The 26,747-nt window shown below is 40.1% G+C and overlaps 1 protein-coding gene across 4 annotated transcripts in view; it reads left to right on the forward strand.

Annotated features, from left to right (window-relative positions):
- VTI1A (vesicle transport through interaction with t-SNAREs 1A) overlaps nt 1-26,404 on the forward strand; it is a 267,060-nt gene extending 240,656 nt beyond the window's left edge. For all 4 annotated transcript variants that reach the window (XM_038140471.1, XM_038140469.1, XM_038140472.1 and 1 more), the window contains one exon: nt 15,039-26,404. Coding sequence is in view for 2 of the 4 variants with exons in the window: in XM_038140469.1 (XP_037996397.1) it covers nt 15,039-15,132 (94 nt within the window). In the remaining 2 variants the exon portion in view is untranslated. The remainder of the gene's footprint in view (nt 1-15,038) is intronic.
- Nucleotides 26,405-26,747: the final 343 nt, after the last annotated feature.

A 26,747-nucleotide genomic window follows, 5' to 3' on the forward strand; every position in this document is an offset into this window, starting at 1 on the left:
CCCTAAGGATCCTTGGTAATGAAAGGTATCCTGTAACTGTAAGGTATTATTATGATGACTACTCTAGAGAACACAGAGGTATTGAAGTTGGCAAAATGAATTACAGAGTTAAATGTATAAGCAAACCAAGAAGTGACTGATGTTTTTTGCATAGTAATAATCTTCATAATAGCTTCATTTGCACAGTTATTTCATTTTAAACTTAAGGCACAGTTTTGAAGCACAACTCAGTGGAGATTTTTCCTGTAATCTATAAACTTTAATGAAAGCTAATTGGAGGACAAATTTTAATCTAATTAAAATGTGGCTGCATAAAACAGAAAGGATGAATGAAGTGAAATGCTCTATGGGGCACAGTTTTCAAACAATGACTACCCTGAATACTAAGTCAAATGAAGCTTTTGTAAAATGATGATCATGAACATTGCCAGCAACAGAACAACCTTGAGAAACTGCAAATGAAAGTTTTCATGTATTCGGTTTAAAAAGTGGACATTTGACTCACAACTGCGTAAGTACTTTTTAAAAGAAAATAAAAAGCAACACAGTCTCATCTAAAAACATAACAAGTAAATTAGCCAAAGGTGTACATTCCGTCCAAGTTCTCATGATCAGCAGATGCAAATGTTTGCAGTGCGCCGATGAGTTATGAGCCCTAATGAGATTTCAATGCTGAGCAAACAATAAAAATTTATGCATTGCATAGTTTTAGTGGCCTTTGGCTTCATGGTTAGTGTTACACCCTTTCAACAGCTTCAGTAATATAATATCCAGCTGGCTTTGGAGGTAAGGAAAATTTTAGGGGTGAACTGAAATTGTGAGAAATAACGTGATTGATTGCTTTGTCAGAATAATGCATTTCCACGGTATAATTGTCCGTAGTAATCTCAGCCCGGGTATGGATACATAGGTTCTAGTTATGTTCAGACACAAATTTTGACGGATTCAGGTGAAGAATGGCTTTTCCAGCATTTGAGCCAGACTGTTTCCTGTGCTGGGTACATGTCCAGGGGTCTCACAACAGCCCCTCTAACAAGAACATTCCTGTCATAGTCTGGCAAACAGGAGAATTGAAAAGCTGCACTTTCCCCAACAACTGTCGTGTCTCAAGAAAAGAAGTGGAGGACAAGCACAAAAAGAAAGGCACAATAGATATTGAAATAAATGTATGTAGTGGACAGAAGGGGGATGAACCAGGGAATTCAACTGGTGCAGTGTGAGAGTGAGCTCAAATGAGTTAAATTTAAAAGTCCCATTTGTGGGTTAGGCTGTTATGCATCCAGAACCTCCACCATAATGATTGCCTGCATTACCCTACATAATATTAAAATCTTAGCGTGTGATTAATAGCAGATTCCCTGCATACGTGTCACAACACACATCTGCAGCAAATCTGCCAGTATATTTCTCTGCTAGTTTTACTTTGGGGCCATAAAGTAATTCCTGTTTTGTGAATGAGAATAAACCTATTATGCACTAGGTTAGCTACACCCAGTTTCTTCTCTTCAGGGAAAAAGAGCTGCTTATTTGATACAGCATCTTGAATTTCAGTGTTAAGAAGTGAGTTTAAGCCTTGGCTAGATTTGTTTGAGCAAGCTGTTGGGATTTGCCTTCACCATTTCTTAGTTATGTGTTTTCCAAAACCTTCTGTGCAGAGTATTGAGAAACTTCTGGACAGCAGTAAACTAGTGGACTTAATTGCAAGGTGTTTATTGCTAAATTTGTTAATGAGTCAACATGCAAAAAAGATATATTTATCCCTGTTTCCTCTTAAAGTAGTAGTAAAAAATAACTTCAAAAAAATCTTTTTCTTAAGCTGTTTGGTGATGCAGTTTTGCTGTTCACAAAAGCTCTTTTTCCCATCCACAAATAGCTACCTTTCCTTTTGCCCCAAGGGAACTAAGCATAGCTCAAATGAAGCTTAAAAAAAAAAAAAAAAAAAGGGAAAAGAGAGATTTTTCCCAGTTGTAACTCAAAGCCTCTGCATATTCACACATGCACACAAAATAAAAAGGAAGATGAAGAAGCATTCCTCCAGTCTGCCCTCTGAAAAGTCCTGTCGACCTGTTGTGCTCCCCAAAATGAAAACAGAACCTCATGAAAACAACTTAAAGGACAACAAGAAAACATAAGGAAAGCAACATCTGTTTTGCATTCTTGGCATCGAGTCTGTCCTTGCAACACAGGGTCTGACACAGATGTACAGGGTTATGACACCACTGAGTACTGCTTGATTTCAAATGGTGTAACAGAGCAGAATCAGGGCACTGAGCTCTTACAACTCTGTGCAGAGCTGGAGCGCTTGATCTCCTTTGCAGATGTGGGACTCAAACCCCACTGAAGTTTTAGGCATCTTTCCATTGATTGATGTGGACTGTGGAGCAAGTCATAATCCTCCTCCAACCATTTAGAATTTATTATTGACTGGACTCGCTCATCGTGTGTGTTTTTTGCTGTCTGTAAAGTCTCATTGCCCCGGTGTGTTCCAGTCAGCTGCCTTGTGCATAGGAACGCTCAGAGAAGCTTTCAAACGATGCTACATAATTAGCCTCTGCAGTTTTTAACTACGATAAAATAGTAGCAAGGGGAGAGACATTTAAAGGTACTCAGAAAGACAAAAAGAGCTCTGATTTAATTGAAGAGAATCGATAGTAATGTAAATTTGGGCAGCCAGAGTTGCCACGAGAGCAGCTGTCTCTCCATGACTGCTGGGATGGCACAGAGGGAGCACATCTTTTTCCCTGTTTGGTTGCCCAACCACAGTCGTAGCAAAGTTAGCTCACCTCACCCCTGGCACGGCTTCAGGTCCCCGTGGAGCTGTGCCAGGTGGCGGTGCCACCGTGCAGTGTTTTCACCTGCCACTAGATGTCTGTGTGGACTCTGAAACGTTCTCGAGGGGTGATGCCCCTGGTAAACACGACAGGCAAAACTGGAGCACAGGCTGTGGGGAAGCCTTCTAGTTCGTGTTTATAATTTTAACAGCATTACTTTAATTAGGCCTGTGTTTAAAGCAATGTGTGCTGTCTTAAACCAAATTCCAGCCTTTCTCATTTGAAGCAGATAAGGTGTTTTTCTTGTCCACATCTGTTGAAGACTGTTTCCCTTCTGTTCATGTGAAGAACTGAAACGTATCTTAATGCTGTGAACGTTTTGGAGGAAGTTGCTGAAATATAAAGTCGGTTCATCTTCTTTTTATCCTGAAATGATGAAATACCAAAATATAGAATATCTTTTCTGTAAGTGAATTGGTGAGACACATACATCAGCACATCTGGCCTCATGGAGGAAGGTAATGCATCAGATGTTAAGTTCAGTATATTAAAGGAAAACAAACAAACAAACAAAACCTCTGGACCTGGGCACAGAAATCTATTTCCCAATTCTGTTTCTCAGCAACACACTGGCTGGCCAGGGCAGCTGCACCTGTGACCAGCTCTTCTGCAGATATCTCCTGAGAAAAATGCAAAAGTCATCAGCATATGTTTGACTTTCATTTATCTCTGTCACCCGGGAATAAGATACAGATAGTATCAGAGCAATGAAAGGTACATTCTGATACTATTTTCAAGTTTTTTTGTCTAGACAGAGAGGAGCAACCACTTGTATCTCTGTGGAACACACAGCCCCATTCCACATGCTCACATCCTAGGCTGAAGGCCAGAGGGAAGTAGTAGGCTGTCTATATTAAAAAAAAAAAGTTTTAAACCACCACCCACTCATCAGGTGACTGGAGACTGTGGTTGTAAAATATGCTGCAGGCAGAAGTTCTGAAAAATCCCAGAAAGTGTTGAAAACATCTCTAAACAAGGTATTTTTCTCCTGCACCTTTCTTGCTAAAGGTCCCAATTGCTGCCAAGAAAGCTAGTGAGAATGTTAGCTGCCAAATAAAAAATTTATGACAGTGTTTGGCAAAGGATTGTATCACTGCTTGTTTTATACATTTCCACAAGTCTCTTGAAGGGCTGTTGGACACATACGGCTCAGTGATCACTGTGCTTTATCTGTTCTTTAAAATATTGAAAAAGCAAGTTCCAATAAAGTATGATTTAAACAATATATTTTTTCTTTTAATACCCTCCTATAAGCACTTGCTATGATGAGAATATAATTACTAAACAACATTCCATGTATTAAAATTGTTTTAAAATCCCTTTACCTGACAAAGTTACCTGTACATAGTAAAAATACATGAATTTTTCAATTAAAAATGTATTGCTTTTGGAATTGTGCTTTTTATATGTAGGAGTCTGGGCCAATAAACTGTCTGTTAAAACATAAAGAAGTCTATTCAGTCAAAGTTGTGTCTGCTATTTATGTTTCAAAACCCAAGAAAATAATGTGTTTGTATTGCATTTCTCACCAATATTAATTAGGTTTTTGGCTCTATCATTAAAGTAATGTTGGGGAGAAAATTGCTCGAGTGGATTTAGCAGAAAAAGTATATGTTTGAATACAGAGTTATAAGCCCACTGACAATAATTATTAAGCTGGCTGATGCTGAAGCAACACCCTTAAAATATTTTCCTCCACTGAAGAAACAAAATGGTCTGTCTCTGTCTTCTCAAACCCGTTATCAGATTAGGCTTCCAGCTGATAATTAGTGCTGTTTAACACAGATCTCATTGCTGGGAAATCTCAAAGCCTGAGCGGTTTACTTTTTCTCATTATCATGTGCTGCTGGAGGTGGGAGCTCTGGAGCATGGAGCTGTACCCCCCTGCACCATATTGTCATCAGCAGACAAAGAGCCTCCTCTTCTCTCTGGTGGCCAGGAGGTGGTGGGACACGGCTCTGGCTTGCTGTCCCCTTCCAAGGGGACAACCAGAGCGGTCCCCAAGCTGCCCCAGGGCCTCACAGCTCTGTGCCTTCATGGCACAGCAAATACTCTTGAGCAGCCAACAGCACTACAGCTGCTGAACGCCTTGTGTATGCTTGTGCATTTCATGGTGTTTGATATAAAGTACTCAAGACAGACCAGCATTAAGAGGATTATTTCAGACAGCATTAGGAGTTAATTTACAGAAGATTAGCTCTAAATCAGGCAGATATCATAAGCAAATTAGCATCAGTTGTAAGAGATTCAGAATCAAAATGTGTGGTGGTTTTAGTTTTCCCTTGCATGTGCTTAGTGGAAGAGTAGTATCTTTATTCGTTTCCCCCACTAAGGTGTTACATCTCAAATATTGAAGAACAGGTATACTTTTTTTTTCCTACATGCACACTATTTATTATGATGCTGTTTATTGGCAGTGAAACTGCTTAGCTCCAAATACCCTTCCTCTGCTGAATATTTTATATTTCATGCCATTTTTTCATTGAGTAATGTTTTGTTTGGACCTAGAAAGGATGTCTCCATGGTGTGTTACAATATTTTAAATAGGTAATATGGAGCTTTACTTCTGAGTAACATAGTTAATCCTTTTTTTTTCTGTTAAAATGAGTCACATTCTAATGCCAACTCATAAAAATAAAGGAGTGTATAAAATGCTACATACCAGAGCGAAGATTATAGGTACTTAAAAATAGCTTCCTTAATGTTTAAGCTTGTAAATTATAAATTTGTTTTATTTCCACAGCAGCGATGGTTAATTTGTATTAAAAAGCAGATTCTGTTCTTCAGTCAATTTTCCAGACAAATTTTTCTTGCTGCAGACAGGCAGACATGAGCACCTATCCCATCCCTTCTCAGTATGGCAGTTTTGGGACCACTTGCCCAATTAGTGTAGAAGATGATGAAATGGATTGGGCCACGATATTAAAGCCTGTGCCCTGACTTGTCCTTGAGATTCTGAAGGTTTTGAAGTCTACAAATGGGATTCCCATCTTTGGAGAAATTTGTGTTCTGCTGTCCAAAAGATTAAACTGCTTAGTCTTCAGTGTGCTCCTGAACACTTGGGGTTTTAACAGAGGAGGGAAGTCTGGGCGGTGTTTTTTACGATTTTTTCCTTCTCTTGATGGACCAAATTCCTCTTGACAAGGTTGGCCTGAGGTCATGAATATCTCCCTGCCTTCTATGAGACAGGAATCTCTGTGCCTTCCAGGAGATCATGAAGACTTACGCCCACCCTAAGCCAGTTGGGCTTGCAGGTCCCTCTGGTTGCAAGACCTGCGAGGGGCTCTTGCACTGTGACTTTGTGCCCTGTGGTTTTACCAAATATTTGGAGGCTCGACGTGGTCGTTAAACCGAGGTGTCTGGGGTCATGACAAAGTAGAGGCTTCTCTGCTCCCCTAATAGAAATACTGTAACATGCTGAAAAGAAAATACTTTCATAGCGGCAAGTATCTCCTGACAACTAATTTGATAGTTCTCTATCAGGTAAACCATTTGTGAATACATCGATTCTTTTTATTTTTCACTGTTCTGTCTTCACTGTTCCCAGGTTTTCTCTGAACCGGTTGGGCAAAAATTGATTTTTATTTGTTCCACTGGCCTTGTGGAAAATTAGCTTATGAACTGGTTTTTATAGGAAGACTCAAAGCACAGAAAAGGTTGAAAAATAAGCCTATAGCAGTCAAAATTGTTGTCTGAAATGTCTTCAGACTGGAAGGCTGAATTTATTGCTCAAAACAAGTACTAGCATTGTGGAGGTGTGCAGTCCTGCTCATTATCACTGGAAAAGGGGGAACCAAAAAGCACAGTAAAAAATTAAATTTTAATAATGCTCGTGATATTTTCTAAATCCTTCTTGACAGAAAGATTCTCATTATTTTTATCTGTCTCAGAGTAGGCTCTTTTAATGCCATCTCACAAATGGCCTTAGCCATGATTGTTTTCCTTTCTTTTATAGCATTTGAAAAAAAATGAATATATACCAAAAAAAATTCTATTCTATCATTCAAGAAGTGCCATGAAATGGTAACATTTTGGATAGCAGATCTTCAGGAACAATTGCTGCAGATGCCTTCAGGTTTTTACAAAAGAGGTCAACATTGTTAAGACAATTGTAGGAAACTTGCCATACAAAAAGATGCCCAGTCAAATATCCTGTAATCAGAAGAAAATAATGCAAGAAGAGTGTGTGTGTCCAGTCTCCAGCTTTGTCACACCTAAAACCTGTAGATTAGTCATTAATTAAATTGAGGCAGGGTGAAAGACGTTACTTCCTTTCATCTGTTTAAGATATATCTTTTAGTGGCTTCTAATGATTATGGAAGTTGATAAGATGCAGACTTTTGGCATTTTTGTTTTCTTTAAATTGCACAGAATGTAAATTTAACTATATTTATCATAAAAGCCAATATGAGATCTTGTATGTTCTTGTCATTTTATAGCTAGCATACATTTATTCTGCTGGAGAAATAATTGCTTTAGCTTTGAGTGCTGACGAGGGGGTTGGGGCTTTTTTTTTTCTTTCCCTATTAACTGTTTGGGCACCAGGGTCTCATATACCCAACGTGCTGAAGAATGCCACTGCACCGACAGCTGGGCTATCCACCCTCCCTCTGAGCTCTTGCTAAAGCTCTTGTAATGTTTGCTAAGGCCTATGGTTCTTAGTCATGCTCAGGTGACTAAATGTGTGATTTGTTCTTCTTGTTACTTCAGTACCCTGAGAAAGGCTGGTTGGAGATTAAGACAACCTTGATTCCTTCCACTTGCAGTTGCCACTGTGCATGTGATTGTCATTTAGACTTGCCAAAGGGATCTGGTGTTGCCTGTGCTTTGCATGAAACGAGTTAGTCCCTCTCCTGTTTTGGCTGGTGAGTTTTCATGGCCCCAGAAGCCCCACTGTGCCTCCTAGTGACAGTCATCACCTGATTGATTCCCTCTGTGGAAGGAGTGGACATGGAGATGGCAGAAAGCTGAAGTTGCATCAAAACCATGTAGAGAAAAGTTCCATGTTAGGGTCTCAGGAGCAGAAGGATACTTTACATCCTTCAGAAATGACTTCCCATGTGTTTTTAAAATAAGCAGTGAATAAAATCTGGCTAGCCCAAGATTTTGAGCGCCTTTCAATTTTGTGTTTTGACCTTTAGTCCCACATCTATTAGGTCCTTGATCAGGCTTTCCCTGTTACCACATTTGATTTCCAATCATTCCTGTAGATCTCTCTCCTTCCCAGGCCAGTCAGTCCCCTCTCACTCCCCACACACACCCCACTCATCTCTTGGGTACAATTTTCACTTCCCAAGACTGCCAGCTCCTTGAGAGAAGGCCCATGCAAGCCATGATAACCCTATTGGCTACCAAATAACACTACACTCCAATGCTGTTCATTTAGAATGCTTTGCGAGATTTCTACTATTAATTAAATCTCTCCGTAAGTATTTTAGCTATCAGATATAATCAAAATAATTTTAAGTTTTAATTTATGGCAAGGTTGTCAGAAGATGACACAGCAGGGTAAAAACATAGTTGAGTCAAGGAAGGCCAGTGTGTTTCAGCAGGCATGCAGGCAAGAGAGGGATATCCTTTCTTTTACTCCTCTAGAAGAACAGTCAAAGGAAAAGTATATTTGCTTCTGGTCAAAATTTAATGTGCAAATATAGGATCCATTAAAAAGTGATGATGGATCAAGGTCCTTACCGACTAATTATTGATTAGCATCTTCTGCTTCACTGGTGAGTTTCATCTCTGCAATATTTCTGATTGATGGAGATTACACTTTACAATATGCTAACACCTTTCTGTATGATTTTGCCTTCAGAGCTAGCAAGCTTTCTTGCCTGGGCCTCATGTTCAAGCTTTTAGAGATATTCATTCCTATGTTGTAGGCACCTAACCTTGCTGACCAGCACTGCTGGGGTGCCTATATAGCCAGGAGAAAGAGAGGGCAGTTCAGAGCACAACTCGAGCTTGTATACACAGAGCTGAGAGAGATTAGCTAGATATAATTTAGATGTTTAAAGTGGGATAGTGTGACTACTTCCCTGCACCTGTTATTACATGACTCATTCTTTCATTCAGGGCCCAGGTGGAAACACATTGATGTGGTTTGAGTGTAATATTATAACTAGAGATTGGTATCCATGTTATTATAAGTAGACAGCCCCAGTTCTTAAGACTGAACTTTTAAGCTAAAGGACATAGCACTGCACAACTCCTCAGCCCTATCAACAAAATCATAGGTGCCCTGTATGGCCTGGCTCTTTCAATAAACCCTGCTGGAAAATCAGCTAGAAAAAGCCCATCCTTTCTTAATCACTAACCCTCCATTTTTGAGGGTTTCACTTTGTTATCTGCTCAGTTTTCAGCAATTGTTATGGATTTTCCTAAGTTCTTCCTTTGGGAAGGACTTCAGAGAACATGAAAGAGGCTTCTGCTAGGAACAGTCTGCAGACTGAAGATGGACCTCAGGAAGTGTGGTCTTTTCTTCCCCAGTAAGCCATGGGGGGGTCCCGTCCCCTCTCCACCAACCCCAAAGCCTTTTCACATCTAAACAAACAATGTCAATTACAATGTAATTAGGTCTTCTGGCTTGAGAACATAAAGACATAGACATATGTTCAGAGTTTGTGGTGGGGAAGAGGAAAAAAACTTGAGTGTTTTCCAAATTCCTCACTTTTCCCATGGTCAGCTAGAGGAGGGCCAAGGAGTCATGTGCAAGTTGTGCAGATATATTTTTCACTGGTATTTTTGTTTGCTAATTTCAGTTGTTAATGGTGAAAAATGTCTCGAGGCAGATACTTCCAGCCAGCTGTAGTTCTGCTAGGCAATGTTCATTACAGTAGGTTGCCATGTCTTTATGTTTTTGCCACAGCCTGTCTCATTTTTTTCAGTTGCTTTTATTTAAGAAAAGCATTCTTAAACCTGAAGATGTGAATGATTGAACAGCCCCCACACACCCTGAACTTGAGATTTATCATTATGTATCTAAGGCTTTGCTTTACCAATCATAACATTTTATTCCCCTGTGTGGGGTTTAGTGCTTCCATTTGAAAACTCATCGTAACAAGGATGTCCTTATATATAGTAATAATTGTGTCTGTCCAGAAGCTGTGTGAGTATAGCTATATTACTTTAAATGCACATTTAATTTTGCCTGGTATGTTTTTCCCTGTTTGACTAGACCCTTAGTGTTTGTTTGAATCTGCTGATTTGCACATGAATATTGGACACTTAAAAATCGCTTGCCACTGATTTGCATGCACCTATTTTCTTTCATGTTAGCAAAAACTGCCAATCAGAAATAAAAGGGCACCAAAAAATGCAATAGCCAAGTATTCAAAGTGACCATTTAAGATGTGATTTTGTATACAGAGCAAGCCTTTCTGTCCAGTAAACTGATAGGAATCACTTCTAGTTAAATCATAAACACATATTACAGTGAAACACTGTTGAACAGTGCTCTGTCATCAATCAGTCTGTGTTCTTGAGGACACTATTTTTCAAGATGCCTCCTTTAAGAATAAAGCCCTGTGTTGTAATGAATGTGTGCTAACTGATCCCCCAAGCCATTTGTTGGTTTTGTTTTGGTGGGTTTTTTTTTATTATTTGTATCAGTGTCAGAGTTGAGCTTCTGTAGGAAATTTTTTGCAGTATTTTATTTGTAGTCCTCAAGTTAAGGACACACTCTTTATGCACCCAGAGTCTGCACTGGTTCGTTTATATCCTGCATTTTGTTAACATGTTACCATGATTGCTGATTTTCATGACAATTGTTATTGTACCATCAGTGCTTAATGGCAAGGCATCATTATTCAATGCTGGTCAATCAGGCACTAAGACATGTGCAAGACATCAGGCTGAACCCATATAGATGTCGTGCACTCCCCTGCTAATGAATGCAGTTTTATAAAAAGGTTTAAACACGGTTGGCATCCTTAATGTAAGGTTTGCAAAAGCTCATTCGGGAGCTGCTTTGTGTTTATACGGAGCAGATCTAAACATGGCACAAACAGAGTCAGACCCATTGTGTGTGTGTGTGTGTGTGTGGGTGTGGGTGTGTGTGTGTGAAGCTACGGACAGGCGCGAATCCTTTGGGGGTTTGAAATGTGGAAAGGCAACACAATTTCTGCCAGGGCAGCAATGAGGGGAACGGATTTTCCGGGAACATCAGTGTTTGGTAGTGCATGTGGGACCTGTTCTGCAGAGCGGTGGTTGCCCTGTGCAGCAGGGAGGTGATCCTCAAAAGCGGATGGTGTCCTGAATTTGGCACTGGCTGGCCAGTGAGGCACCCTCCAGCACAGCAGTGGTTGGAGATTAGGCACTGTGACCATAAGGGTCAGGCATCCAGAAAGGTGGAGCAGAAGGAATCTCGAGAGGAGAGGGATGTGCTTTCTGCAGTGTTAGTCCAGAGTGCTGTTCCAGCACATCAATTAACATTACCCTTGCATCTGCTTTAGTTACGGTTTCTGTGTGGTTTTGCACCCAGATATTTCGGGCTGCTGTCCATAATAAACTAGATGGAGCTTGGTTTAAAAGCACAGATTTTTTGTCTCTTCTAACTCAAAGTAGAATGAACCCTTGTGCTCCTAGAGCCTTGAGTATGAAAGGAACAGAAGACATTGGCTGTTAACGAGCTTCTGCACAGGGCTCCAGCAGAACTTGGTGTGAATTCAGTGCCTAAACTGCATCAACTAAATGGTTAATTCATCTCATATCAACAGCACTGTGATTCATAATGTAAACTTGAGGAATCCTTGATGTTTCAGTCACACATTCCTCTTAATTTGGCCATGCATTCTTTAAAAGCTACAGTGTGCTAACTTAATAAAATGCAGCATGCAAATGCACAAGTTTTTGCCTTCAGGCATTTTAGCCATGGATGTTTCAATGGGTGTCTTCTTTCAAGTATATATTCTTTCCTAAATTATTTACCCTGTAAACATGCTTTGCATTTTCAAAGAAAAATCTGGGCTTCCTCGTTCACCAGATTTTGTTGAATTTAAGGTGTAATGGAGATAAAAGATTATCATCTGCTTCTTGTGAGCATGTTAGCCTTTGGGATTTTTTTGTAGCAAGCTTAGGCCCCATTTTCTTCTCCTTTGGTATTATCACTCCCTCCCCCACTTAAATTCCTTGATGCTTTGCCTAGAGCAATACCCACTGGCAGTGTCTGGCTGTGACAGTACTATAGGCTTCCCTACAGATGGGTCCTGCCAATGCCAACCATTGTTCCACAACTGTGAGCTGCCTTGACTGTCTTGGATCACTCAAAACGCCCTTTCCTCTTCCTTTTTTCTTTACTCTAAAGGGTCATCCTTGCCTGTTGACTTTGAGATCTGAAATGTGCTGACACCCAGAACTTGTGTTCTCTGTCTTAGCAGCAGCTCCCAGACTCAGATTTCAACAGGCACCACTGAGTCCTCCTTGGGACTGTCCTGCTGCTGCCAAACAGCTCTGTCATTCTCCTCCCAGCCCCATCCTTTGGACAGTATGCAGTTAGTTTAATTTTACTTGCTCGCTTGAAAGGAAAACAGTAAAACTCAATGTTATTCTTTTTTTAAAGATATAAAATTAATCTTTAACTGTGGACTTGAATATTAAAAGTATATAATGCTTCAGTGTAGGAATCTGTTGATAACATCCATCCTATTTCATGATTAATTTGTTCCTTTTAATATGATATTCTTTTGCTGCACTGTGCAGACTAATTCAGATTCCTAGAAATTGAACTTTGATATGTATTTCCTAGATTCATACCATAAGTGAACCTTCAATTAGCAGATACAGGTGGTGACTTGCCTCACTCAGTGTTTTCTTGAAAAGGATTTTAGAGACATGGACACTGATTAAATAATCTTGCAATCATGTGTGTACTGACAGGGTATTAAAAAATAAAGCATTTGGCGAACTTCATGCTTCTTTTTTATTTTTCTTTAGTTTTGCTTCTCAGACGATGCAATGATTTTTTCGGTGGGTCAGAGATAGGAGGAGTTGATTTAAACACTCAGTATGTTATGTATGCCTTTGCCTAACTATGTGTTAGATTAAGCGAGTTTCACTCACAGTTAATCCTTTGTAAATTAGCATTATGGATGCCTTGGGGCCCACATCCCACAAATAAAATGGTTGTCAAGCCAGCTGCACTGTGTATTACTTAAGGCTGAATGTTTTAAGAGTTTTCATGCTTTTAATCTATTTCACTGCTGAGTTTCAATTTTGCTGAGTGTCCTTTCAGGAGTGATGAGGGCGAGTGAGTAAATATATATTCTGGTTTTCATGCATTTGCCTGGGCAAATCGTTTGTTATCAGGTGTTTGGCAGAGAATGTCACACCCCGCCACAAAAGAGAAGCTTGTAAGTTCAGGTGTTAAATTGAAGTGCAAACCAACAAGAACCAAAAGCCCTTAATTAGCTTTATTTTGTTAGCCTGCTACACTTTTTTTTTTTAAGGAAAAAAAGAGTGAGAAACATCCCTCCCTCCTCCTCATCCTTTTGGCAGAGTAAATATTGCCTGTTAAGTTTGAATTAGCTGTCATCGCGAAAGAATTAATGCTGTGGTTGAGCCTTTCTAGTGAGGAAGGGAAAAATAAACGAGACAGATCTTAGTTCAGCTTTAAGTGATAAATGAGGACAAAGCAGCCCATTCATCTCCTGCTAGGAAAGTGGACACAAACACTAAAGCAGTTTTGCGGAAGACGTGTCAGCAAATGTGATCATTTTGTAACCTGTCAGGAGGATAGAGAGCTAGTCCTTTTAGAGTGTCACAGGGGAGGGTGTCTGTCTGATGTGACAGTTTTCATCCATCCATTTACTGCTTTTCCTTTAGGTGGGGGGTAAGCAAGGAGAGAGCTGGAGTTGGTTAAAACTGCATTTTTCTTTACACTTTCCAGTATAATTTATATGTATATCCACCCGCATTCAAATGAAAAACATTTACCAGGAAAAACTCCCCTCTGCTCTCTGGAGTTTCTTCTCTCTTTCACTGCGTGAAATATGCTCATTTTAACACATTACACTCCCTGTCTTCAACTTCTACTTGGTTTGATGTTTCACAAAACACAGTTTTACGTCTTCTTACTGTTGTTTGGTTCTTGCAGACTTTGTTTTGTTTTGTTTTGCAGAAGCATGAGAAAAAAAAATATAACTTGGGGTGCTTTTATTGCACTTGGTTGTTGGGATTTTTTTTCTATACCTCTCCAATTCTAATGATAAGCTTCATGTACAAGTGTGTTTTGCAAAAGTCCCTATTTATAAAGAGCCTGTGAAAATATTCTTCCTTCTCTGTGAAAATGAAATAACAAACACTGAATTCTTACAATCCAAAATCCTCCTGTAAAATGCCTCAAATTCTACTGTTTCTTGATTTAGTAATTTTAATTGACCTATTAATTTTAGGAAAAATCTGAAGTGATGTGGTGACTGATTTTAGAAGCAGGAATTTATCCCAACAAATGATTGAAAAATATTAGGACTTTCCTCTTCTGGCATCTTTTTATTTTCACTAATCTTCATTTTTTTCATACTGCATAGAAATGTAACATTGCCTATTACCATAAGTAAAGGTATGCTACAGAGACAAGAGATGCTTTTACAACATAAGCTTCACAGTTTGACACTTGCTTCTTTATATCATCCTTTTCTTCAAAACTATCTTTTGTACTTTTCCCTTGGTATTTTAGTACAAGTGAGTTTCTCATTGACATGTGTTTCCTTGAAATCTTGTTCCTTAATAGTAAAATCCCTTGAAAGTTAATAAATTGTTTCTTTTCAGATTAAAACTACTAAAGATTTCAGAATGGTTTTAAAAAATATAATGATATTTACTATTATAGACCACCCTGCTTGGATTGCATTGACTGAATACTATTTTTTTTAATTTGTTCTTAGAAGGTTAATAAATTGGAACATAATTTATTTAATATATTCTAATATGTATATACATGTATACATAATTCAGAAAATTCTACTTCTTTCTTGAATACAAAAGTTGGATTTAATAGCTACATAAAGATACAGTTGGAAGCACTGGAAACTGGGAGAAGTAAAAAATAATCAAGATACACAAAATGGTAGAGGGAATACTGAATTTATGGGCATATGTCTTTTCTCCAGTTTTTTTGTACACTTAATTTTATAATTTTTATAAGTATTCTGCTGTTTTGATTTATTTTGTTTCATTCACTGCAATTTTTTTGTCTCTTTTGCTTTTTTCCAGGATCATCCAAAACCGGATTTTGATCGTTGTGCTGGCAGTCATCATCATCTTCACTACCATGATGGCTATTTATTTTTCTGTCAGGGGACGCTGATATCTTTGTTCTTCACTAAACAGCAACAAACTGCTTGTTCTGAGTAATTAAGACAAAGTGGTCACATGAATCATTCTCTTGCACTGACAGAGTCTCCCTGTCTTTTCCACTCTTCAACTCAGGTGCAAGTGGTGTAAAATATTTTGTATTATTGATGGCATAGTTGATGGCATGTGGGGCTATTTTTTTCCTACATATTTGTCCTTATCTGAGTGTTTTCAGGATCTTAATATTTGTTGGAGTGAGGGTTTGTTCTGGTATAAAAAGACTTAATATGTATCAAATTCACCCACAGACAATTAGCCTGTAAGTTGCCAGAGTTTCATGAGGGAAGAGGGGTCTTTGCACTTCTCTTGTGCTGTGCAAGGTGTATGAATATCAAGCAGTATCTGACCTTCTGTGATTTAGAATATAAGTAAAGCAAAGACCAAATGATGTAGAAAGTGAACCTGTCTCCTGTGACTAACTCCCAATCATGCGTTATCGTAGTAGATGTAACCTGGTTAAGAACAGTAGCTAGTTTCAAAAAGAGAGCGACCTTAGGATGGTGTTTAATATATGATGTAAATCCAAAACTCAATTTAACAATTTTTTTTTAAAGTTAGGTTTTCTTTTCTGCTTATTCAAAGCAATTCCACTTTCATCAAGATCATAAAAACGCATCACTTACCTAAAATGTAGTTGTGGCTACAGCCAATCTATTGAATCTCTTTTAAATCTTGCAGTGTTGATATATGTACTGATAAGCATTACACACTAGGCCCTTAATGAAGATATTTAAAGATACTTATCAATTTGTTGCTGATTGAAAAGAGATCTTAAGTAATAGTTCAGCAACAAATGTGTGATTATAGTGCATTAAACAATCTAGATTTTTAATACTGGCCTGACTATGTTGAGACTGCATGTTGGAGTATTTTGAGTGTATTAAATTCTGATGTGGTATTCTCATTTTTAAACAGAAACTGTAAAAATGTTAATTTATATATGCTTTTAGCTGATATAATATATCAAAGTTTCATCTACCTGTGTGTAAGTGAGCTGTTTCTCTTTTCCTATTGGCTGTGCTTCTCCTTTAGACAGGTTGAGGTCATTTAGCTTATATTTAAGTTTGCAACTCCAACAAAGGTCTATCACTGCTGATGGGATAAAGTTCATATTTTTATAATGACTTTAAAATTCATTATTTGCAATCCCTTACAAATATTGCAAATGAAGAGGAATATTCATCCCTTGAACATAAGCCATAAAACGTTTCCAAAAGATGTTAAAAGAAACAAAAATCTGGTGACTTTTAAATTCCTCCCCACATTAAGCAGGAGCTGAGCCCTGAATTTTCATGTGTGCCTTAGTATTTTTGGGATTTTGGCACCCCTGTGGACTCTACCAATTTGCTGTGCTGTCCCTGGAGGCTGATTTTGGCCCTAAATGTCATTGCTTTCTCTACATAGAAACAAATAACTCAGTTAAAAGGATTTGGTACTGATGCCACAGCTAAAACATAGAAATAGGGTGATAACTGTAGAATAAAAGGAAAAAAAAATTTCCACAGGAAAAATGCTACTTATTGAAACAAATGCAAGCATGTAGGGTCAACTCTGCTGTCTGAGTGTTACATGCAGCTCACAACAAAGTTTAGAAGTGGTTTATGCGCTGGGTTTCTCTGCCAGCTCATGTCACTGTCTGCAGGATGGTGCTGGAACAAAATTTCTTGGGTAGCCCAGACCCACGTTTCAGGAGGTGTTGCTCTGTGCAGCACAGTCATGTTCAGCTCCTCACCTTGATGGCCCTGCATTGTCATGAGGTCATGAGACCCCACCTGGCATCCTCTGGTTTCATCCTTGCCAGGTGTGTGGCATTTACCCCATGGCTCTCAGACACAGAAAGATTTGGGTGTTCAGCTTCCAGCCTTCAGGCACGAAATGCACTCAAACTGAGCCTTTGGGTCGTGTAAGCAGAGCTCTGGCCATTAGCTTCTGGTGATGGCACAGAGCTGAGTTCAGACAAATTAGGAGGAAGCCTGGCAGCATTACAGATATTTATCCTCAGCTCGGCAAATTAGGAGATGCATATTTTGTAAAGCAGAAAACTGTCAAGAAGGAAATCTTAAGCTCCGTCTGTTGCCTAGACATTCTCTGCATTGCCTCAATAATTTAACTATCATGGGAATTGATTCATGACTACTGATCTTAACAGTGACCTATGACTAGGTTTTGCCCTCTATCTAGCCACCTGCTGGAATCAGCAAAAAGCTGAAAGGAAGCTAGTTTTCCTTATCCCAGTATAAATCTAGGGCATAGTGTCACATCAGATACATCCACTCAGATAGGAATGAGGGAGAGAGAGAGACTGCCACGCAAAGCCTTCATCTTCACTTTTGATGAGCCTGCCATCGCTATGTTTCTCATGCTAACCTGTTAATAACTCTTCTGTGCCTGCTTTGCATCCTCATGTACTTCCCACATGTAAAATAGTGCTCAGGTGGACATTACATCTTCAAAACACATTATTACTCCTTTCTCACCCCTGTTCATTTGGCCTGGGAAGTGTGCGGGTGAGATTCACCAAATCCACACATTTTGGTGGGGATTGAGTGACTTCAACTGAGAGCACAGCCCCAGCCACCCACAGGTAGTGTGACACCCCCAGGTCCAGGCTTCCCCTGGACTAGTTTGGTCACTTTTACAGCACGTCTGTGAATGAATCCAAGTGCTTACAAATGTAAACCTCAAAGAGCAAAGTGTTTCTAATGTTGCCAGCCTTTGTGGAGAAACGACAAATTAAAAAACTCACACGTGGTGCTGTGTGCGAAATCCATCCCTGCTAAACAGCTGGGCTCGCAGAATAAATAAACTAATTCTGCACTGATACAAAATCAAAAGCAATTTAATTAAAGACTCTTAAGTTTTAAAGGGTTTTAAATGCTATACGTTTTGGGGAAATATCAGAAAATGTAGCTTGACTGACGTCAGTTCTCATCTCTGGGATGGGAGGCCATTTGCTATTCTGTTTAAGGCAGGCTGGATTGTCTTATTTTGGAGCCAGCTTGGTGGGGGGTTTTCTTTGCTGCTGCTTCAGAGCTCTGAGCTTCAAAGGCTGAAATTAATGGTGAACAAAATTGTGCGGCTCTGACCATCCCATGCGGGGCAAACCCATCGAGGGTTATCATTAAGTAAAGAAATAAAGAAAAAAAAACCCTGCCAGTTCCAAGAAAACCTCATCAGATAATGACCTCTGTGATTGGGTTTTCATTACCAAACAGCATCCAGAGATTGTCTGCCCCATAGAAGAAAAAAAAAAAAAAAAAGAAAAGAAAAAGAAAGAAAAAGCAACTGTGTCTCTCTCTCTTTCTCTCTCTCGCTCTCTCTCTCTCCTTTTTTTTTTTGCACATCTTTTCTTTAAACCTGTCAGATCATTTCAGTATTTCAAATCCGAGGAAAACAGCCTGCCTGCTGCTGTATTTGAAGTTGTAATGGTGTCAAAAAGTCACGACTGACTGACAGCCGTCAGTCCCAGAGGAGCTCATTAAATCATAAAAACTTGACAAGGAAATAATTGAGCATCACTGGCAACTTGGCGCCTGTTTAGACGTTTTTATTTTCTTTCATTATTAGTCCCCACCATTACGTTCATTAACAAATTGCATTAAACAACTGTTAAGGGCTAATGATTTGTTTATCGCTTTTTTTTTATTATTATTATTATTATTTAAACATTAGCTGCGTCATGTGGTACCTCAGCAGCCTCATACTATCATCTGACTGAATATTTTTCCACTCAGAGCTCTGGGTACTGCTGGAATATGAAATAGATTATTCATTACCCTCCTCTTTGCCACTGATTTGGTTTCATGTAGCGTCTTCCACAGAGAAAGATGAAAACTTGTCAAAAATAGGTTATATCTTATTCTAAGGGCAACAATAGCAGCAGGTACAGGCACACTTTAATATTTAATTAAGGCTGATGTTAACCCCTTTAAATGACTTTAGCTGTGAGTAATATTCAAGTGCAGAAGAGAAAAATAATGGTACTTAATTTGCAAACTGTACAGCAGGCATTCATCTTTGAGTTACTAGCAAATTTATAGAATAATTTTAAATAATGAAATTTCCAATCATAAATATTTATATCCACTCTTTTTTTTTTTTAATACATAGTCGTAAATGAACCACTTTTGCACACATCCTAAATAAAAAAAAAATCCATGTCCCTTTCTTTTTTTGTTTTGAACTGAACCACTCACATTTCAAAATCTGGTAGGACTTTTGTAGGGGGGAAAGAGCTACATGTGGATCCCCAGTAAAGTTGTTAGCTGTGGCAATGTCTTACACAGTTCTGTTTCTAGCAACTTGACAGCTTATGATAAACTCAAGGAGGATGTGGGTTCAGGCTTTTTTTTTCGTTTGGAGGGGACAGCATGTGTTTTGACATTTTTTTGGTTTTTGTATGAAACCATGGGAAGATTTTGTTTTGAAACAGATATTTTTAACTGCTACTTTTTATAGGAGAAAAAGTATTTATCTCTGAGTATATTTTCTCTGTGTAGTTGCAGTTGTTGGTTGTAAATAATCCTCTTACAGAAGGAGAAGCTTCAGGAGAATTTTAAGATGGTAAAAAAAGAAACAGTCAAAGGCAGGATATGTGTTAGGCTCCCTTTGCTTTATAATAGTCAGTCTTTGATCTTTTCTTATTCAATAGAACTGAATGCAGTTTGCATTCGGTGGGTCCCTGTGCAGGGATGACAGCAGAAATGGCGAGCGAGGCGTGATGACGTATCACAGGATGCTGCAGAGCAAATCCATCCTAGTCCATGATGCTCCCTCGCACTTCCTTGGGATAATTTGTCACTTCTGGAGTCACGTGGGGAAAGAGGCATGTAGCAGGTGAATATTTCATCAGCTACCGTCTGGCAGTGGGTTTTTTTGTGCATGTTAAGCAGTGGCACACCAGCTCCTCGCCATGCCCACAGCCTGGCCTGGGTGCACAATCCCGGCCTGTGCGTGTTGGGAGACAGAGGTGCACGTTGAGAAACACTTTAGCATCTTCCACTGCTGTCTTTTAGTTGTCACACATAAATAATGAAGGCATCTATGGGGCGGGGGAGGAAGAGCTTATACTCTGAGAACCAGTGAACTTGTGCACTCTTCATCCCTTCATCCAAACAACTGCCTTTGGCATGAATAACGACGCAGCTGATATGAAGCTCTGTATTGATCCATTGCTCAGGAAGGTCCACTGGTAGTTCCTTGGACTTTTCCTGAAGGTATGGTTGTAACAGGTTGGTACTGTGGGGATCTATTGCTTCTGTCTCCATCTCACACCACACAAGTTCAACAGGGACAGACACAGAGAGGGGGAGCTCCCAGCCCTCGCTCTTTGCAGCTCTCTGTCTCCCGCTAACACACAGATGTGATTACCTCTCCCGGCTGGAAAACCTGCTTGGGAGACTGTTGTGCAGAAATATAAGTAAAATGGTGTCTGCCGTTGGAGAGGCATCCAAGGGTGGATTTGGGAATAGTCTGCTTTTCCCCAGGCAACAATAATTTGGCAAAAAAAACTCTAGATAACCTACAAATGTTGTTTATTCTGTGGGGTAGGCTAAGTGTGAGGAGTTGTGTTACCCACAGCTGGTATCTCTCCACCATCCAGGCACTGTGGTGTTTTGGGAAAGTGCTGCAGATTCATCCTGGAGTTATGGCAGTGCAGCCTGGGTGTTCCCTTGGTGTTTTGGCTGTATCATAAGAGATACCAGGTGGTGGTGGTGGCATAACCAATGAAGGATGTGGAATCTGCAAGGCAATGTCGGGTTTCTCACGAGGCTGGTGCCTGTTCATTGATGGGATGTTCAGGAGCATGTGAAGGCACTTGCTGGATGTCTGTCCTGCCAGAAAGCAGTGTTGGAAAGTGGAAGTTTTACACATTTTCAAGGGCCTTAAGTGGTTCTGAGCCATTAAACTCTGTACAGGAAAAGGGCTGTCCCTGCTGTCCTGTGGCCAGAGAGGTCTGGAGCAGGCGGCCAAGCCTGCATTGCCAGTGTTATGGTGCATGCATCCTGCTGGCTGCCATGTTGTGACTGCTCTCCTGGACCGAACCCAAAGAAAACCTTCTACTGCTGCCTCTTTGTTCAGTTGCTTTCTCTGTTCAGACCCATGACCTTGTCCGGTCAGCACTGTCCCCAGTGAACATGATCACTGCGTCTGTGGATTTAATGAACTTTCCAGCTCTCTTCTGTAGCCAGCTAAGTAACACTGCTTGTTGCCTGAACTGCATGTCCTGTCTGCATGTATTTGTCTGTAGACACTCCTTTTGTTGATACTGCTTGCAGGAGTTGCAGCCAGGCATGCCTTCCAAGGAAGCAAGAAAATATCCTGTGAGTTTACCACACCACTAGAAAACTTGCTTTTAAATAAAAAATAATATTTAATCTTCTCTTCCTAGAAGAAACAGGCTTATGTCTTTGCTCTGTCTCATTTGATGAATTTGTCTTCCTATCCCCTGCCAAGTTGGAGCCTTTGACCAAACTCAGCCAAATGTAATAAGAGAGTGGAGCTCTCAAAAATTTCTTTTGGTTTCAGGAAATCAGCAGCCAAGAGGAGAGATGTCCTCACTGGCGTCCTCACCAAGAGAGGCTGCAGCGTGACATCCACCCAAATTGGACACTACCTAGGAGGAAGAAATTATAAATGCCTCTCTCCCCAGGAAAAGCTCACATCCCATTTAGATACTAGAGAATCCAACCCTGAGGAAACAAGGCCTCATTAGTGTCATTGCTGGAGGAACTACTTAATTAAAGGACAACAGAGTTGAGAGCATTGTTATTGTAGGCCTTTGTTCCTTACACCTGGTCATTTCCATTGATGTAAAATGTCATCTTTCTGATCTTGTAGCATTTTGCACCCACTTTAGACAAGTATTCCTGGCCAGCTGAGGAGGTGCAGAGCAGGGAAGAATCAGACCTTATTACCGAGGTAATTATAGCCTCACCTACCCATCAGGCGAAGGGTGTACACCTCTATTAGCCAGGGCTCCCACAAAGAGAACAAAGGCTGGCTGGAAAGTGGGAGCCACCCAGGGAGCATCCCTGTGTCCAGCGACAGCACTCTGGGGCAGCAGACCTGCTGGGGAGGTCATGACCACAGGCTCCCTCCTTTCCTGTCTCCTGCCTGCTTTTCTGGCGTTAAATCCAACTTGCCTCAGCAATACTAGGGAAGGCCATGAGATGGGGAGACTAAAACAGGGAACAGTACCATCACTGAGGAAATCAGCTCTCAGTTAAAATGCTAAAGGAGGTAGGGGGTGGCTTTCAAAGCTTGTCTCAGCAACTAGCCTAATTCTATTTTCAAAAGCCACTGTTGAGTGCTTTTGAAAATTTCATCCTAGATGCTTGGCCTTAACCAAAGATTTTTTTTTCCCTGCTATATGAAAGCTAAATATAAACCAACATTATTGAACAAAAACCTAACAAAACCCCTGTTGCAGGTCTAGAAAAATCTTTACTCAGAAAAATCAAATTATTAGAGATCAGCATCTGAAGTGTCCTTCAGTATTGGATGCCTCTTGTTTTGCGTAAACAGTTTGGCATACAAAAAATATATATTTCTATCAGCAAACATTTGCTTTCTGTTCTTTTTGACATTTCCTATTTGCCTTTTGTTCTCCTGCCCTCAGAAAATCAAGACCTGAGTGTCTCCAGATGAGCAGCTGAAGTTGCTTTAGAACACATGGATCAGTCTATTTTACCCATTCAAGTAGGTGCATATGTGTCTCTGCTGTTTGAGCAGCATCTTAATGACTTTTCAGCTGATTGCCTCTGGACTACAGGCAAGTAATAAAGCTGGCCTGTGCCTCAGTTTACCCACCACAATTTCATTAATGCTAACCTACCTCACGAGGTGGTGTAATGTTTAATATATAATGTGCTCTGTAATCCCTGGATTAAATGTATTATGTAAGTGAAAAGCACCCATTTGATGTGTATGTAAATGCTGCAGTATTATAGGTAGGAGGGTCATTTGGGTGCAAGTGTAATACAAGTGCTGGCAAAAGGCAAAAGGGATTCCATTGTATTGACTTATTTTTAAAGAGCTTTTTATTTACTGAAATGCTCTGGACACCCAGAAAGAGAGACATTCCTCACTAAGCAGCTCTGCTGTTTCATCTGTCTTGGAGTGCTTTGATAAATGGATTGAAACTTGTCAGCTTTTCCTGTAGTTTCCGAGACTCCCTCTGGAAACTGTGTTGAAATGTTATTATTGTAACTTCTTAGAGCACTACTTAATGAATTGTAACAGATATCCCTGCGAGTCCCGCGGATGCTGTGAGGACTGCGCTTCCTCTCCTTCTCGCCACGGGAGCAAAGCAGCGCCACACAAACACGTGGCACAGAGTGCACCTCCCTGGCCACCACGAGCAGCTGATCTGTCACAGGGACAGCACTTCTCACCTTCATAAGGCTTCAGCCCCAGCCATGTGTCCTGGCTGTGTGGTCAGCAGAGCTCCAGAGATGTAGGACATAGCCAGATATCACTTGAGTTGAAGGTTATTTTGATCTTTTAAGAGCCTTAAGGAGGACAATGAATTAGTGTGGGGTTGGATCAGTGTTGGTTATTTCTTCTGTCTCTAGGATGAGATGTTTTGGCTTTCACACAGTGCCTAAGCTGTGCTGCAGTTTGGACTAGTGACTTGGGTGCTGTTGGACAGTCTGAACTCACACTACCCACAGGTGTCACGTGCCCTCAGAGCAGCTCTTTCTTTCTCAGGCAGACCATGGTTATGTGATGCTACCACATGGGCACATGAGATGGATGGAGCAGGGTATGGCACCTCTTCTGAACCACAGGACTGACCCAGAAGATCTGCTTGAGGAAATCTGCAGAGAAGGTGGTTGGAGGTGCCTGACAGGGACATGTTTATAGTGTGGAACTAGAGGGTAGAAAGACGTCAACCATCTTGGGGTCATCTTGTTCTACCCTTTTGTGTCCCACAGTGGAGCAATAGAATGTCATGGCGACCTCTTTATTTCCTACCTCCAACCTATTCAAAGGAATCTTTTTCCTCCTCTGCTCTCCCTGGAGGGGTGGTGTGACCCCTGATACACTTGGTTTGGCAGCTTGGTTGTGCTGGATAGGCTTGAAGATCCTTGTCCTGATGCAGGGGTCACTTGAGAGTTTAGAATTTTTTTAAGGTTTTCTTTTTTTTTTTTAACCTTTTCACTGGGTTTCAGTTATCCTTGTTTTTTGTAAGAATACAAAACTGAACTGTTGATACTCAGGTTGCCGTGAGGTGTGACATGGCCAAACACACACACCCCACAGCATCACACCTGTACCCCTTGCCCTGCATGGTTTGCCCACAGTAGACATCATAATTTTCTCCTGAAAAATAAGTGTGTGCCTTCCCCTCGCCTACAAATATGAACATGGGTCATCCTGAGTGAGGTCTTCAGGAAGAAAGGAGGGAAATTTTGAAGGAGGTCATGGCCCGCGTGGTGCGGGATCAGAACTATGAGGTGACTGGTTATAGGTCACCTTTCCTCAGCAAGGCCTCAGAGTGCCTCCATTGCCCTCAGCACTTTGAAGCCATCTTTGATTCTTCACAGCCTTTTATTTCACTTTTTATTAACATTTTACATATTAAAATTTGTGTAGGCAGCCAGAAGAGAGCAGCATCTACACAATACTTGATGCAGTGGAGAGGATTAGGAATCAGTGGCTCAGTTCTTTGGGACCTGAACTGGGGGGCTGTGGGGGTGGTAAAGTGTCCTTTCTTTACACTACATTTTCAAGGTACTTCCACTTTCTTTCTGTGTGTTGTCACTAAAATACAACCTATGTCCAATACTGACTTGTGGTCTCAGCTGGTAGTTTCAAAAAATTAAATATCACCAGGATTACCTTGGAGTTTTTGCTGAGCTGTTCACGTTTTCTTTTAAAGCTTCTTTCCTCTTCTCAACCAGACCAAACCTCTTAGTTCTCATACCTAGATACAGTGACACCAAAGTAAGAAATTATTTTCAAAATAACAACTAGTGAATTGGGATTTTTCAGCCACCCTTGCGTGAAATTCCTCCAGTATTTTTATTCACAAAAGGAATGCTCTGGGAAGCAAACCTGCTAAAGTTGCCTCTGTTTATTCCTTTCAAAGTGAAATTATCCATGTCCTCTTTTCCCCCATGAGATCCTGGAGGAAACTGTCTGCACACACACATTGACACATCTTTGGTGCATTCCACACGAGCCAGTGAAATTACACCAGAAATATGAATTTAGCCCACACAGTGTGTGCACGCTGTGCTGTCCATACAGGACATACACAGACACACCCTGGCAAACCCTCCCATTTAAATTTCAGAATAAGACATTCAAGACAATGTGTTTCCCTTCCTCACTGTGTTCTGTACACTTTTCTCAAAAAAAAAAAAAAAAAGGTATTCTGTGAATTGTACCACTTTGCAAAAATATTTCACGTGGGTTTAGTTGTTTTGAATATTGAGGTTTTTGAAATCTCAGTAATTGTCATGATTGCTGTGTGTAATAGAAATTAGAAGGAAGTCTGTGTTTTGGCTTTGAAGCTTCCTACTTCTAAGAGTGCATTTTTTAAAATTTTCTTTTAAGGTGCTTCTTCGTGCCCAAGCTAAACTTTCCCCAGATTACGTGTTAGCTATCATAGCTGTTCTATAGTTAGATTTTAATCAGCCACCGTACACAGTAATGTTAAACACTGAAAGAGCTACTAATTAATCGCCTTTCTGTATGTAACAGAGAGATAAATATCCATCCCAGAGGAATTGTAATTTCATGGTTTCTAATGATGGTTAGATTACATTATCTGGATCACTTAGGCTGTGGGTGTCATAAAAAATGCTCAAAGTCATTTATATTCAGTTTAATTTTTTTTTTAACTTTGTAAGCCTGAGAAAATAATGCGATGTTAGCAAGTCTGTTTCATATTTTAGTTAAATATACCTTTGTTGCACTGACTGAATGGATTCAGATGACAGTGACAAACTCAGTTCTTTTCTATTTAACATGCACCTTCTGCAATCAAATTAACAATGTACAAATCTTCATTGGTCTGCTGCAGAAGAGTTTTGAATTCCTCAGTGTTGTTGAGCTTTGGGGAAAGGTTTTCCTTTTAGATGTCCAATAGGAATGAGTGTTTTCTGCGAATTCTTGTATGTTCTGTAAAGTCTCAGTTGTCGGTCTTGAACCAGGAATTAACTGGACTTTTGGGTTGTATCAGGCTGTGGCTCAAATAAAATAATAAAATCCAAGAGCAGTGTGAAGCTCTCATTTTCCCCTTCCCACTTCTAAGTGATTGGAGTCCAGGCATGACTTGGGCTCCTGGAGATCTGCATCCACGTCACACTTAAATTTGGTAGCCACAAGAATATTAAAAAAAAAAACCCTACTCCATGTGTACATTGTAATAGCTAATAGTTGCATATTTTGAAATTCTGCTCATTCATATTTAAAAGGCTGAGTCTTCTTTGAACTGCTGAGTTGGAGGGGGAAGTTAATTGTTTCTGAATGAGGATGATACTCCCTTTCCATATCAATTATGTGTGCTGCTGCGAATTATCAATAATCCTCATTCCCAAACTCCACTGGTCGCGG

The sequence above is a fragment of the Motacilla alba genome, chromosome 6 (genome assembly GCF_015832195.1).
Source record: "Motacilla alba alba isolate MOTALB_02 chromosome 6, Motacilla_alba_V1.0_pri, whole genome shotgun sequence".
Lineage (NCBI taxonomy): Eukaryota > Metazoa > Chordata > Aves > Passeriformes > Motacillidae > Motacilla > Motacilla alba.